At 33.9% G+C, this 17,221-nt stretch overlaps 2 protein-coding genes across 15 annotated transcripts in view; both read left to right on the forward strand.

Moving 5' to 3' along the window:
* LOC141378555 (uncharacterized) overlaps window positions 1–17,221 on the forward strand; it is an 876,211-nt gene that overhangs the window by 531,588 nt on the left and 327,402 nt on the right. The window lies entirely within an intron of this gene.
* Window positions 1–17,221, forward strand: part of entpd6 (ectonucleoside triphosphate diphosphohydrolase 6) — a 78,063-nt gene that overhangs the window by 46,392 nt on the left and 14,450 nt on the right. For 12 of the 14 annotated variants that reach the window (XM_073927237.1, XM_073927236.1, XM_073927239.1 and 9 more), the window contains 4 exons: window positions 11,159–11,472; window positions 13,532–13,608; window positions 13,689–13,832; window positions 15,010–15,085. In XM_073927237.1, the coding sequence (XP_073783338.1) occupies window positions 11,220–11,472; window positions 13,532–13,608; window positions 13,689–13,832; window positions 15,010–15,085 (550 nt within the window). In that variant the 5' untranslated portion in view covers window positions 11,159–11,219. 14 annotated transcript variants of the gene reach the window in all.

Below are 17,221 nucleotides of genomic sequence, written 5' to 3' on the forward strand. Positions count from 1 at the left end.
GTAAAAATGTATTTTAACAGTAATATACTGTTAATTTACACAACGGAAGTAGACTGTAAAAAAACAGTATATTGCTGGCAACCACAGCTGCCAGTAGATTACTGTTAAATCAAGGAAAAAACAGTATTTTACTGTAAAACCTGAAGCTAATTTCTTCTGTGTGTCACCGTTGTGGAGGAGAGTAGAGTCAGTGTATGAGTTAAAGATGAACAATGAACTGCTGATGTTATTCTGCATGTTTCTCTATTTAAAGATAGCGGCTGTTTAGTTGCTGATGCAGTCAGAATCTCTCTGGTGATTCCAGATTTACATGTATGTGTGCTGTTATGAAAAATAAGACATTAGAGTTAAACCGAACTTTTCTAATTAACTAAAATAAGTTATCATTATAAGTATGCTTCTAAGCATATATAGCACAATACTTCATAAACTCATTCAGCAGTTGACCAAGTTGAGGCAGTTGCTTTCAGTGAGCAAAATGAGTTCACTTGAGTATTGTGTAAATCAATGTAGTCCATGTATTTTTACAGCAACATACTGTAAAATAACAGTACATTGCTGGCAACTGCAGCTGCCAGTATTTTACTGTTTTTTAACGGGACAATTTTTAACAGTGTAGGCCTCATGTATGACAGTTGCCAAAGTGAGATATGAGCTATAGGAGACATATCCTGTATGTCACACAGTATAGGTTTTACAGTATATGTGGATATAAAATAGCAATACAGGAGACCTACAGTATATGGCCTGTATGAGCACATACATGCACCTCAATTTTGTGGCGCATATATATATATATATATATATATATATATATATATATATATATATATATATATATATATATATATATATATATATATATATATATATATATATATATATATATATATATATATGCATATATGCAACGTATATATACTGCACATAGGTTTCACACTGTATATGCGCATTTATCCTCACATAGGTTCTTTTCATGTGGTTTAGTCCAACATATTCCTTGTACAATTCCTGTTGGATTTCTGGATGTTCCCTGTACTATTCCTGCATGTTCCTGTAGAATTCTTGCAGGAGTCCTGAATCTTCCTGGATTTTCCTCAGGAATTCTAGCTGGGTTTTTTAAAGGGTTTATAAAAAGCATAAATTCAATATCTCTGTTACTTGCCCTACGAGAGAAATCTGAACAGGGCTAGTAGCATGTTCTGTTAAAAACAGACATAAAATACACCATTGGTATACAGGTTACATTTTAAAAGTTAAAATGTAGACATTTTAATAGCTGTTGAGAGAAAGTTGACAGTCTGTGTATAGTTGATGGTTGAGCTCCAAAAACTCAGAAATGATCTGCTTTGTTACAGATTTGAAAAACAAAAAGTGGGAAAATAAAAACTAAACTCATACAAAGAACCATTTTAGCATAAAAGCTTTTTTTTTCAGGATGATATAGTTCTAATGGAACTGTTACATGCAAATAACCTTTCTTTTTGAAGTGTACAGACTTTAGCCAAATTCAGTCTATTTGCATATAGGTTTCCTCAGCTTTATACAAGCTAAACCCTACACAAGTGTTTCAGGCTTTCATGTTTGGAGGGACAGATGATATGCATATATTTCTTCTCTCACACACACACATTGTTTGTCCAAATGAACTAAAGTGATTGTTGTTAAGAGATTCAAAGAGGATTTGCTTTTAGTTGGGATTCTCCCTGTTTTGTGGTTTACGGAACATTTCCTTCAGATTAGCCAGCCCACGCAGAGCACATTAACTAAAGTAAATTTATTTAAATTATTCCATTATTATTATTATAATTTCCCTGGTCTGCTCTCAGAAAAAAAAAAAAACATTATATAATGAATCAAAAAGGCATTAGCTGCTTTATCCTTTTATTTTCCATCTATAAAAGGTAGTATGTTGGTGGATGAGAATTGGATTTGAACAGGCTAATGCCATCCATAACAAATGAGAGTCTGGATGAGGGTTTTAACGTGGAGCAGAGCATCATGGGAAATCTCAGGGCTGTTACCGTTACTAAGGACAAATACATAGCTTTGTTTCTCCCTTGAGAAACAGTTTTTTTTTTTGCATGAACATGAAAATAATGGTAAAGTGCACTTTTTTATTATAGTTTTTTAGTTTAATGGTCTGAGTTTTTAAAAACATGCAGCTTTCAATATTGATGCTACAGCTTTTCTATTAGAAGTCATACAAAAAAATTGGGTGAATGCATCATTTTAATAGACAATGTAATTATTATTAGTCTTAAAATGTGTAAATTGATTAATAGAAAAGCCATAGAAACTGCCATTTATCTTAATTTAGGTTTTACAAACATGTAATAATTGTAAAAACATGTAAGACTTAAAATGTAATTGGACTTATACTTCATAATTATTAGTTATAGGAACTCTTCTGATCCATGAAATGCTTTCAGACTGGGCTCTAGTTAAAAATCTTCATCCATTTTTTCAAATACATCTGTAAATGCTTTGCCTAAATCTTAAAAAACTGAAAAATGGCTATAATAATGTGACTTCCCCCCTACTCTCTTCATATGCACTTTTTCACACACATGGTATACATGTGATGCTGTAAGGAGGATTATTGGGAAGGATTTAGAGCAGAATTTAATTCACAATAAGTATATTAGAATAATTGTTAATCAATAACTCCTATTACATCTCTTAAATCTTCAGTTGGAGAACATCTGGACAGCGAGAAAGGTCTCATTTCTTCAATTTATCCTACATTTATGTAGTCCACGTAGGACATATACAGTATGATTAAATATGACTGGACCAGAAGGCCTGTGTTCCGCTATGTGGCTTGCTCGTAATTGTTTGTGTGTCAATCATCTCTGCTCATTCTGTTACATAGAGAGCAACAGTGTTAGATGATTTCTTAAGAGCCTAAAATGAGAGTATTTGAAAAGACAAAAAAAAACATGACCTAATCCCATTGGATTATTTACGCTGCCTTCTACACGATTAAGCTATAAAAATGAAATTAAAATGTGTGTTCAATGGGATTTTCGGGGAATTTCATGTGATGTCGCTTGAAAAAAACACTCTGGTAATAAGGAACAATAACTAATTCCGTTACAGTAGATCTAATGTTATTTTGCCCCCCCGCTCCAAACATGTGCGCACAACAGCATCAGAGTCTTGTATTCTCAGATTAACCAATGAGAGCAGGATTAGACCATTCGAGGAAGATCTTGGTTTCTTCTTTTTTTTGTTTACATTAATGAAAGCAGAATAATCTATAATAAAGAGAGATATTTAAAAGACTAGGGTTTTAAACTTCAGTGTATTTTAGAGAAAAATATGTTTCATTTACAGATTTGATATTTAATTTTGCAACATGCGGTGCACATTTCTGGAAATCAATTCAATTGTGACTTAAATTGATTAAACAAATTAAGAAACGAGTTTGCATGCTCTGAAATTAGGCAACAGCTTCATATCCTTTCATTTTCATTTCTTTTAAAAAAAATTCAGGGCAGATTAACAACTGACTGTAGGTGGGTGATGATCTGTAAATTTCCACCCATTTTACGTCAGTGGGGTCTACAGTGGACTGGATTAGTGGTCTTACTATGGACTGGAGAGTGGCTCTTAATAATGTGACGTAACGGCTGTGAATTTCCTTCGATTGGTTTGGCAAACCACATCACTAATGGTCTAATAATCATTGTTAAAAAATGTGGGTGAGAGATTATGGGACCATTAAACATTAAATTGCAAAAAGCTATTAAGAGCTTACATCTTAAATTATATATTTACACCCTAATGCTGGAAAAAAGAGTTTCAGAGTGTGAGTGGAACTGACAGTACAAATGAAGGTTGTAAAAATGTGTTCACACAGTGATACTGAACCATTTTTACTTCTAAAAATCAGGTTATAATTAAACAAACTGTATATTTAAGGTTCCAAACATCTATTTTCTTTCCCACAGCAAAGCTATATAATGTTTTGGTTCCCCAAAGAACTTTTCTGTTATTGGTCTGAATGGAACAAACAGTAATAATAATAAATAAATAAATTTTTTTTTTTTTTTTTTGCAGTGATGCCACAAAAAACCATTTTGCTTTCTTAAAAAAAAAAACTCTGCGTCACTGTAAGTAAAACAGCTTGAGTAAAACAAACAAAGGTTCCATCATTTTTGTCAGTGCTTCCATACATCTTCAGAAATAAAGGTAAAACCTGTCACTAGGGTGGTATATTGATAGCTAAATGTATAATTTTGTACCTTTAGTGTACAAAATGAAGGGCACATTTGTTTGTTCTAGGTTTTAATATGTACCTTACGGAGCAAATGTGGACCTATTAGGTATAAAATATGTCTTAAAAAAGGTGACAGTTTCCAAGAGTGTAAAAGAACTATTTTGGTAAACCAAAATACCACAACGATCTTACAGAAGAACCAATTCACCAGTTGTCTATGAAAGAGAGGCATGATAATGATATGTAACACTACTACAAGTTGTCATATAGCTTTTGTCTCAATCCTAACTTAAGTGTATAAATTTCACTTCTGTAATCACAAGATTAAGAAAGAAAGAAAGAAAGAAAGATAGAAAGAAAGAAAGAAAGAAAGAAAGAAAGAAAGAAAGAAGAATTGTGATTTCACCACTAAATGTTCAGAATAAGATGACACGATGAGTGTGAAATCATGGGAGTTCACACCTTCATTACATCCTATGGGATTCCTGCATCAGGTTCATGGATGAACAAAATTTTTCAACACTTAGGCCCAATCCCAATAATCATGAAGTTGAGCGTTTTTTATTTTTGCTTTTTTTCTTTAAAGCATGTCAGTAAAACATGAACGCGCAAAACAAGGGGTAAGGGGAAGGGGTAAGGGGTATTTGCCTCATTATCATAGTAGTATGAAGCAGAGTAAGGCTGAAAGTCATCGAAGTGAAATGAGACCATTAAAGCAATTGAGAGATAAGCGCAATGAAGCACAAAAGCAGCAGAGCTTTTATTATGCCACAGTCAACCACTTGCTGTTCTTCTGGTCATGATCCAGTGTGGAAGATGGACCGCTGTTTTATTAAACTACTGTAAATACATTTTTAGGTTTTGTTAAAATGAGGTTATATGCAAGGGGCACCCTCCCGCTCTACAAAATAAAATATGGAAGTAACTGACACTGCAATTCATCGAAATTCCGCTAGTCCTGACTTTATAATAGAGCAGATTTCTATTGACCCTACTTTTAAAATGGCTAACTTTACAACAGAAAAAAGGTGTTTACAGCCTGGTACAATGAACGATTTTGATTTAAATAGCTAATAATACCCTTCATGACAACTGCGAGGGGGGTATTTTTTTTTAAACTCATCTGTTTCGTTTATATTAGATTATATTAAGTCTGGATAATTAAAGGTGTGGCCACTTGACTGACATCTAGGTCTCGCTGGTCCTTCACGTAGCCTCCATTTCCCAGGTGAGAGAAATTATACAGTACTTATACCGTCTCCTTAAATGTTTTTGTTTTATTTAAGATCATTTATAATTTTCGTTAGAACTGTAATGCACTCCAGAATCTGACAGATTGATTAGCTGTAGGCTCTAGAACAGTCATCTAAAACATTGTCATACAGTGTTATGTCTGGATTTCATCAAGCCTTGCATTTACTAGCACTGTATTTGTGTATCTGAAAATAATTCATGTTTTCCTCCAGTGGAAAAACGTAATAAGAACGATGCTTAGTGGCTCAATATGTTACAACAGTGTTTTTAAAAGTCTAAACACTTTATTGATATATTGTACAACCAAGCACATGTGGTCAGAACACAAAGGAGTCGCAGGTAATGAAGTATTAAGCGTTTCTCCCAAAGAAAAGCCTGTTTAAGCAAAATACTAGCAGGCGTCCACTCACGCTCCGTCCCTTTGCCCTTGTTTGGTATTCCCTGGTTGGTCAGATGACGCACGAACAAAATGGTGATGGTAGGCAACTATGGCTGATGTCATGGATACTATGTATGTCTGATTGAATGACATGATTAGCATGGTGACACAGGACAATGTTACCATGGCATCACTTAAAATTGCTTGTTTCTCTGGATCTGAACATTCTTTGAAACATTTGGAATAATGTAAGTACATTCATTCATGTACTTTTTGGCCTAGTCCCTTTATTAATCAGGGGTAGCGACAACGGAATAAACCACCAACTTATCGAGCAAATGTTTTACACAGCAAATGCCCTTCCAGCTGCAACCCATCACTGGGATACACTCTTATTCACATACATACACTACGACCAGTTTGGCTTACCCAACAGCGCTAACCACTGCACCACTGCACAGCCCTAATGTAAGTACACAAGTCAACAAAATATACAGTATAACACTGTTCTAGTGGTTTTTCTGTATATTTTAATGATAAAATCTTACATAGTGTGCCTTTTAAAAATCTTAAGAACATTCACCACTATAAAGGCCTTTGTTTTACATCGATGTTACAGGTTGCTACTTTAACCTTTATACTTAAAAGTAGACAACTTGTTTAAACAAACACTGTTATTGGGGGAGGAATTAACCAAAAAAAAGCATGTGTCTCTTCAGCTTTTGTGAAAGCACTTTTTATCAGTAACGCATTTGTTGATCTTCCCGTCCCTTTTCCCTCTCTCTCCATTCTTTACAATCCCTGTGCAGTATGCAAACTGCCATTCATCCCATTATTGTTGAGTAAAAAGACAGAGATCAGGTCATTTCTTCATGGCTGAGGGATGACGGGGAGGAGGGCATTGTACTTTCTGCTGCAACTGTTGAGGTACGTCTCTAATGACTGCTAAAGATATAATGGGGGAAGTCATGGGGGAGCGGTCAAAGTGCAACAGTTTGGAGGGTTGGCCATCGTCCCCATCCCCCTCATAAAAGTCTGCCCACATTGATTTTTGATAAGTGAGAATGGTCTTATATTGGGCGGTTCGTTGCCCCTCACCCCCTGCTGGACCTTGTGCCCTAGATAGATGCACTCACACATATACACTGACATAAAATGAGAGCATATGGTCCTTTTAAACTCACACTGTGCTCACAGACACACTGAATGGGAAGCGTCAAATGAATATCATCAAAACCATCTCCAACCCCCTCATTATGGGCCGCTCACTGGCTAAAATTCGCGCTCAGATGGGGGTGTTGCATGTTGCATGAGAAAGTGTAGGAGGGAACCACAGATTGGCCCATATAGTGGGCCTAATGATGGTTAATTAAGGTAATGAATGGAGATGTGCCACAGGTCATGTGGCTGCCACAGCTTGGTAAACTTTAACAAAACTCGCTGGGCCTCGGTGGAGAGACCAGCTGGTGCCATATTGAAAACAGCACAATGAAAGTGTAATTGGCTCTCTGGGTCTCAGGAGGTTAAAAGGGATGCCTTTAAATGGTGAAAATGGCAAATGCAACTTTTTAGAATCTGCTGCTCTTAACAACATGCAAAACATTTGATATGATTGTTTGGTTGTAATCATAAAACTGTCCTGTACAAATATATTACAGCAGGTATTTGGACTAATGTTGATGTTGATCTTAATTTAGTGTATTAATTTCTAAATCAATGAAATTCATAAATGTGGCTTGGGGCCTACCCAGCAGATACACAACATCACAAGACGTAATATTAGGTTAGATTTAGGTCACCAACGCCTAACGACAATGTTTGACGTCCAATAATGACATCAAATGACGTTGATATTTGGTTGATTTTAAGTTGTGTTGGTAAGTGACCAAAATCCAACGTCAAACCAACATCGCATCGACATCAAATAATGATTTATTTGTCAGGCAACCAAAGCCGATTGATGATAGTGATAACGTACACACAACATCAATCATTATACGTTGATATTTTGTTGTTTTTAAGTTGTGTTGAAATGTAATGTCTGTCCGACATTAGACATTGATGTCAGCCTAATTTTGGATTCTGATGTCAACCCAATTTTAATTTCCTAACAAAATGCAACGTCCCACGACATTGGGGTACATTGTCACTCGGAAGTCATGTTGATGTTCTGTGCCTGCTGGGTAAATACTTTAAAGTCCACTTAACTTGATTTAGATGGTATTTTCTCAAATGAAATTAAGGACAGGGTTTCTGCCAGTTTCACCAAGTTAAATTTAAGACTTTTTAAGACATTTTGAAGACCATTAAGAATGAAATAGGTGAACCAGGTCTCTGGTTCGAGGCTCAGCTGAATCAGTTAGCATTTCTGTGTGGAGTTTGCATGTTCTTCCCATGTTCGTGTGGAAATGGCTGGAAACCAGCCTGGAAATGGCCAAAACCCCTCTAAAACCAGCCTGGTTGACAAGCTAAAACCAGCCAACCAGCCTAGGCTGGTTTAAGCTGGATTTTTCAGCAGGGTACAGAAACCATAATTTGGTTTGTTATACTCATTTTTGTTGGTAGTAAAGCTATGCAAATGAAAATACAAAAAAAAATCTACGTTTACTGTAATAAAACCATGGTAGCCTAATTTTTTAAGTGACTATGGATTTATTTGATTATATCTTGTAATTTATTCAACAAAAATTTCTCAAATGCAGATAATAAAACATAAAAGGAACATAACGCGTTAAACCGACATGTCATTTATTGTGATGTATGTCTAGCAAACAAATTAGACGTCACAAAAAAAATCTGAGAAATTTTATAGTCGTTTTCATGCAAAGAGCAATATTCATGATTATAATAGTGAGGGTGTGCGAGGGCGCGCCCGCGTATCCTTTACTTGAATCTCGTGACGTGCGTCTTTTCCACGTCATCTCCACGCTGAACGTTTTTGACGTAATCAATGCGAGACAGGAAGAGTTTTCCAATCCTTCCAAAGGAATATCATGTCACAAAATCCTGATGGCTATTTGTCGATATTGAAAACAAGTCTAGCATCCGAAGAAATATGATCTTGCTTCCGAGAACTAGGTAAGTTATAGCGATCTTAAAGATTATAATAATTTTGACTTGCGATACTGAAATTGATATGCTCGCAGAATTCGTGAGACATGATACTTTAACTTAACTGGACATGCTTGTATGAAATTGTTATTTAATGTTATTGTGGTATACATATCCAACAGATATTGTATTGTCAGTATTGTGTGTTTTCTGTCTTCTAACTGTGCTATTAGCTTGTCGCGAAAGTCAACACCAAGAGGTACACAAATAATCGGTCACATATTTGCTATAAATATTGACAAATGGTGGAACAGTTATTGACTCAAGTTGATAACTGAAATGGCTCTAACTATTGTACTTCCGTTAAGGACAACTTTATCGTTTTTAGCATAACATTTCCCTTATTAACCATGGTTTTACTATAAACAAAAAGTTAAGCATCAAGTTACCCATGGTTTTGCTAACGTTACAGTGACCAACTTTTAATCATTGTGTTTCATTAAGTCCCCACAAAAATATTGTTAATACATTATTACTATAATAAACCATGGATTTACTTTACTTTTAACTTTATTTTCTTTATTGTCCACAAGTGGAAATTTTTCTTTGGCTTCATAACACAACTACATCAGCGTTCACATTACACACATCACAGAAAAACAGGCAACACAAATACATTCAATGCCACCACATGTATGACATTAAAAAACTCAATTTAAAACCCTATACATACTAGAACCCAGTATTTAAAATTCTAATGACATTCGTCACAAAGGACATGTGATACACATTCTTTTTACTTGAGGTTGCCTAAAACGTCTTTTTGATGGCAAAAGCTGAAATTGTATATTTAATGAATGGGAACAATCTTCAATAATGACGTGTGCTTTCTGTTTAATTCTCACTGAAAAAAAATAATTTGGTTGTCTTTGTTCTTTACCTACAATTGCACTGCCAATTTTTACTACTCGACACAGTTTTTGCTTTTCCTTAATTGGCAACAGTCCATACCATGCAATGTTAAAACTCACAACACTTTCAACCAAGTTCTTGTATACCATCTCCAGGACATCTTGACTCACACCAAAATGTTGTAACCTAATAAGATATAATCTCTGCATTGCTTTTTTTAAAAATGCACTCTGCATTTGCAGCAAATGTTAATCCACTATCAATAAGTGTTCCTAAATATTTAAAACATCCAACTGTCTCTATTCCATGTTCCTCAAGGACCAGAGGTTTCAACCCTTGACTAAGGACTAGTTTATTTCTGCTAATTATCTCCTTGGCTTTATTAAAATTGATCTCCATTCTCCAGTTAATTCCTTTTACACCAGTTTTAAAGCAAATTTATATAATTATAGTACAATCTCCTTCTTTTCCTATTTTAGTCAACCGGCCTACAAGTGCCACATCATCTGCATATTTAAATCACTTAAAGCCTAAATCCTGGATTCTAAGTTCATTTGTGTAAAGAGAAAAAAGTAAGAGTGATAAAATGCTTCCTTGTTGAACTCCTGTATTTACAATCATTGTTTTAGACATCATATCGTTAACAACTACTCTTTGAGAACGATTTAAAAGGAAATCTTTAATCCACCAAATCTTCATTCACTCATAAATCAAGTAATCTTTGAAGGAGAATATCTATCCGAATTAAATTAAAAGCTGAGGTAAAGTCTATTAATAAAATCCTAACATAATTTGTAGTCTGTTGCATATGTTCAGCAGCAAAATCACACAAAGTCATAACAACATCGTCGGTGCTCCTCTTTCCCCTGTAGGCAAACTGAAGGGGGTCCATATCGTTGACCACTTTGTTCCAGATGTGCCTTGATAATACCCTTTCCATACATTTACCTAAAATAGATGTAAGAGCTATTGGTCTAAAATCTAAATCAAATCTATTTAAGGTGTTGCTGCTTTAGCTACTAGAAAGACCAGCGTACAGTTATGAAAATTATACTCAAATATTAAACCACTGTTTAAAGCTTACGGTATGTCATTTCTATGTACTGTATGCTTATTATTCAGCTATACCTAAGTATATCCATATTTTTATTCTGCAGCACATTTAAGGCTGCTGTTAAAAAGGTCACAGAGGATAGTTATATGGGTGTACAAGAACAGGTATATGCTACCTTATGATAGTTAAGAGTGTACAAGAACAGCTATATGCTACCTATAGATGGTAGATGGTATTTCTAAATTATTAAAACATTTATTTCTGTTTTTTTTTCTGTTCTAAGGTAGTAGAGAGCCTGCTACATTGGGAAATTGTCTTCACATCATGTACCTTCAGCTGCCACTATGAGGTTCCCAAAACTAGCTTTCATCTTCATGTTTGTGGGCTGTCTGGTGGTCTACCTCACCTACGTCAAACGCCATTATGATGACTCCAAACTGTCCGTACCCGAGCAGCTGCCCCAGTATAGGACAGACACCCGTAAACATCCAACCTCAGGTCAGGTGGTCAGTGAAAGTTTCCAGTATGGCATTATGTTTGACGCTGGAAGCACTGGAACCAGGATTCACATCTTCAAATTTCAGATGGAGCCAAATGGTATGTTTACATTTATAGTCTATTGAAGTTCACCTAAAGATTAATGATTGAAAAGAAATTGAGGTGTTAAAGGTGTCTCATAGGGTGTAAACAAAGCACAATAAAAGACATAGGGCCCTATCATACACCCAGCGCAAAAGGTGCAAGACGTGTTTGCCCCAATGTGTTGCTGTTTTCAGACCAAACCAACCTTAATTTTTCCTTTTTGTACCACCTTATTTAAATAGCAAATCCATTTGCTAAAAACTCTTTAGAAAAGAGGTGTGTTAAGGCACATTGTTGGCGTGTTGCTATTTTGTGTAAAGACTAGCTGAAAGCAGGTCTAATGTCCAGCACAGAGCATGTCAGTTGTGCGCCTTGCTTACACATTGCTTAACACATTCAGGATGTACAGTAATTCACAAATATCTTCAGAAATGAAAAAGAATTAAAGGAATAAAATATTATAAAAAATATTATTCATTTTTCCGTCCTTAAAATAGCAAAAGTGGATTTGGACATGCTTAATGCTTTTGAGCCCTGAGCTTTAGACTACTCCTGGATCATTAAAATAGGGCCCATAATTTCAGGACTATTTTGTGATAACAAGATTTTGAATTAATAAATGTAAAATTTGTCTTAAAATCTATATAAAATGTTTATATATATAAAGAATGACAGGCTGGCATAGAATACGAATAAATATTATATGCTAAAAATATATTTTAGAAATGTGTCCTTTGCATTTGCAATGACAATTACTAATAATGAAATAGAAATTTATTAAAACTGAATTATAATATATATAAAAATAAATATACTTTTAATATAACAATGTTGTAAACATTTCTTACCAAAATAAAATATTTATTCACATTAAAGTTATTGGTGGGTGGTAAAAATTAATATATTTTATATTAAATAATCATAACTTGTTACATGATTAACAAGTTACATATTACATTAGGTTACATGATTATTTTTGTAAGGACTGGTTAGATTAATTTAAATATAAACTATATATTTAATAATATAAACTAACCATGGCATTTGAAAGTTGCTTAAACAGCTAGCCATAAACTGCCGTAGGTATGACTGGACTAGAAGTACTTTAATGTTTACTTGTGTATTTTTTATTTAGTTACCTTACTGCCAGAATACCATTGTTATAATAATGAAAAACAGAACTGTTTCCTGTTGAGTTATCCACAGATATTAGGTTTACTGCCTAGCACAGCTCTGATTGTCCAATGGCTTAGTTATCGCATCCCAATTCTGAGCTAAATCAGTTAAGTGCTGCTTTAGCCTTTATTGTTAAACCTATGATTGTCATATTATAATGGACTGCACGTAGCCTGCATTATTAGGCACACACATGCATATACACATCATAAGCCTAATGGGTCAGAGGTCACACTAAAGAGTATGTTTAGATTTTTCAGATGCTGAAAGATTTGTTTATATTGTTTATTGTGTAAACTTTGATATAAGCCATGTGCTGCACTGAATAAGTGTATTTGATGAACGTTAGCCTATAGGTTTTATGTACTTTACTGTTCAGAAATGTAGGGTCATGGGATTTTCCTTTAAAAAGTCTCTTATGTTTAACAAAGCTGTGGGAATTTGTGTTATTATTGAAAAATATTATAACTATTAATATGATCTGTTGTCTATTTTAATGTATTTAAGGACATAACTTATTCATTTTCTATATTTATTCCTTCAGTGTCACGTGACCCATCATAAATGATTCTAATGTGCTGATTTAATGTTCATATCTTATTACCATCAATGCTGAAAACATAATTTTTTTATATTTTTGTGAGAACCATTTACTTTTTTCGAGATTATTTGATGAATAGAAAGTTTGAACTAATTTAAATCATTTGAATTTTTTTGCAACAATTAAAATTTCTGTCACATAATACATTTTGTGCATCCTTGCTGAATAAATTATTAATTTATATAAAAATAGCATACATTTTTAAATGGCAGTGTATGAAGACATTTTTCTAAATCTGTCAGTTCACTTTTCAATGATATTTCAGTGTTTACAATTATTGGTTTTGTGTGTCAACAGAAGCTCCTAAATTAGCCCATGAGACATTCAGAGCTATAAAACCTGGACTGTCTGCATATGCTGACGAACCAGAAAAGGTACCTCTTTGTTAAATGCATCTTTTGTATCTGCAGTTTGATGGTTATATTAACATAGTCAAGCCCTTTTCATTTTTCAGAGTAAAGAGGGGATTTTGGAGCTGTTAAATGTTGCAAAAGACACAGTTCCTGAAGTATTATGGAGTTCGACCCCTCTCATGCTCAGAGCCACAGCAGGGCTCAGATTGCTGCCTGGTGAGAAGGCCACCATCCTGCTGGACAAGGTCAGAAAACCATCAAATACTCTGCACATTTTCACATACAGTTAAAGTAGAATTATTAGCCCCCTTTTAATTTAAATTTTTTTATATATATTTACCAAATGATGTTTAACAGAGTAAGGAAATTGTCACAGTATGTCTGATGATATTTTTTTTTCTTCTGGAGAAAGTCTATTTGTTTTATTTCGGCTAGAATAAAAGCAATTTTTAATAATACTAAAAAAAGAAACATTTTAAGGTCAAAATTATTAGCCCCTTTAAGCTAGATTTTTTTATAGTCTACAGAACAAACCATCATTAAACAATAACTTGCCTAATTATCCAAACTTGCCTAGTTAACCTAATTAACCTACTTCATTTTAAGCTGTATAGAAGTGACTTGGAAAATATCTGGTAAAATATTATTTACTGTCATCATGGCAAAGATAAAATCAGTTATTAGAAATGAATTGAATTGTTTAAAAATGTGTTGAAAAAACTTCTCTCCGTTACAAAGGAGGTTTGGAGGAAAAGCAAAACAGGGGTCTAATAATTCAGGGGGACTAGTAGTTCTGAATTCAACTGTATATTATATGAAACCTTGGACTACAAAATTAGTCATAAGGGTACATTTTTATATACTAAAATATGTACTTCATTTAAAAGCTGAATAAATAAGCTTTCGATTGATGTATGTGTGATATGATTTTTAGGATTGGACAATATTTGGCCAAGATATAAGTATTTGGTTGAGGGTTAAAAAAAAATACAAATTTTAATAAATAATGAAATTCTAATAAACAGTATTTATATACTAATAAATAAATAATCTTTATTTTGTTCCAATTAAGTTTTTTAGCAATGCACATTACTAATCAAATTATGTTTTGATACACCTGGAATTTAAAAAGATATCATGGAATGGAATACTTTTTTTGCAATAAAAAAATCTATAATTTTAACAAATTTATTCTTGACTATTTTCCTCAAATATACATGTGCCACATATGGCTGGTTTCATATGAGGTTTTTATAGTACACTACAGGTTTAGTAAGGCTTAAAGAAGTGTGTTGAAGAATGTCAAATTGCAAGCTGTGTCTTTAGTGAAGTTTCTTGTTCAGCCTGTTCCCTCAGTATTTCCTTATCATGTCAGTCTTCAACATGTCATGCCATGCTTATTTCGAAATCTTCCTGCTGCAGGTGAGGGAGGTGTTTAGCGAATCTTTGTTCCTCTATAAACCAGACAGCGTGTCAATCATGGATGGCACAGATGAAGGTACTGTGTCAGTTTCTCCTTTGTCCTACTGTATATACATAATATCGTATTAAGTGTTTTCACAACTTAAAATACATACAAAAATGTTGAAAAGATAAAGAATGAAACACTTTACATATTATTTACTCACCCTCAAGTGCTTTAGAATCATGATAAAAGGAAATCTGTTAAAAACAAAAGATATAAGATATAGATATTTTAAAGAATGTTAGTAAATAGTAGCTATTGACATCCAGAGTATTCAAAAATCTATATTCAGGGCATCAGTGACTACCAGTTTCCAACATTTTACAAAATACAGTGTCTACTTTTGTAATCAAAAGTGGAAAGAATGTCCAACAGGTTTAACAAATGTTTTATATGTGGGTGAACTTACTGTTCCTTTAATTTTGTCATTTTTAATAATGTGTTTCCCAGTACCGAGTTGCAGCTGGAAGGACATCTGCTGTTTTAAACATTTGCCAGAATAGCTGGTTCATTCTGCTGTGTTGACCCCTGATAAATAAGAGAATAATCCAAAGGAAAATAAATGAATGAATAAATGAATGCATAATGTATTCTATTGTCACTTTTTAGCCATTACGTTAGACATTTATAGTGGTGCTGATATCATAGTAGACATTAAACGAGTACACTTATTCTGTCATATAATGCATCATTTATGCTGCCTAGAGAATACTCATAATGCACTGTAAGTGTTGTGCTAAATGAATTCCATCCATACATTACAATCCAATATCATACAGGTAAATTTTTGGATCATTGATCATTTTTTATGATTTTTTATGATCAATTTGTTTAATGAGGTTTTATAACGTCTAGTAGTTTATATTTATATTTATATCACACTGGCAAATAGAACAAATAACAAATTCCTCCTTCAGAGATGAGAACTTTTATCAATATGTACATTTGAATTAAGTGGCAAGAGGAGTGTGATGCACTGAAAAACAATAACTAAATGAAATACAACCTAAAATGTATAAGACCTACCCATGGTGTTTTGCTCAAAGGTGAAGACCCCGCTCAATGTTTGTACTGAACAATTCCTCTCTTTTGCTTTTAATGATTGCAGAAGGCTTTTTTATGAAATGAACTCTCTTAAGGACATTAATAGCAATGTGACCCCAGGAAAAGTTGTAGAATTTTTATCATTTATTAGCGCTAAAAATCTTATTTAATTTGTGTATTCATTTATTTTTAATTGTAGATTTATTATTGAAATGTGTTTGCCATGAAAGTTGCCTTGGTTGCTACCATGCTGGCATTAAATAAAAAATACATTACATTACATTACATACAGGCACATAAAATCATGTGTATTAGTATTCAAGACCCATCATGCACATTCGACAGCACATTACTAACACAATTATTTCAATTCCGGCTTACATATGTAGAAAATAACTCCCTCTACCGAGGAGTTTGTAACTTTGTTATATCAAACAGCAACATTATGCACTAAACTATACAGAAGTGCTTTAAAATTAAAATGGAGGACGGCACTTCTCAATAGATTGTAATGTTTCAGTGTTTTGCTGCGTTTTGTTCCATGCAGAAGTCTGTTCGTCATGACTTTGAAACCAGCAGATGTTACTGTACATCAAAAGCCTCTGGTCACCACGGTCAAGCTTTTGCACCCAGAAAGATATAAGTTGTAAATTGAAATTTTCTTCAGTAATAGCTCGAGCTGTGCGTATATTAACGATAGATAATGCGTATATGGGACTTTAATCCAATCCTTTAAAATAGTTCACACAAGTAATAATGAGCCCAGGGGATAATGCCCTGTGTGCACTATAATCTCAGCAAACAGATTAGCGGCCATTAATTTGCTAGGCAGTAAATTCCTTTTTAAAGATAGAAAAACTATAACGAACAAACGGAAAAGCCAAGGTGTTATTACTTTTCTGTTGTCGAGACACAAGTTGGCTTTGCTTAATGGTTAGCAATTTGTGAGATTTAATGTAAATTATTGCTTAAACTCTATTGGTCCCGTAACCGGATAATCTCAGTCTCATTATCAGCGCGAGTCTAAACTCTCCTGGATGCACAAGCTTACCCAGATTAGTCCATCACAGGAAATCATACAGACTTATTGTTAATGCTGTGCCTAAGTGGTACTGTATATGTGAG

The sequence above is a fragment of the Danio rerio genome, chromosome 17 (assembly GCF_049306965.1).
Source record: "Danio rerio strain Tuebingen ecotype United States chromosome 17, GRCz12tu, whole genome shotgun sequence".
In the NCBI taxonomy this organism is placed as follows: Eukaryota; Metazoa; Chordata; class Actinopteri; order Cypriniformes; family Danionidae; genus Danio; species Danio rerio.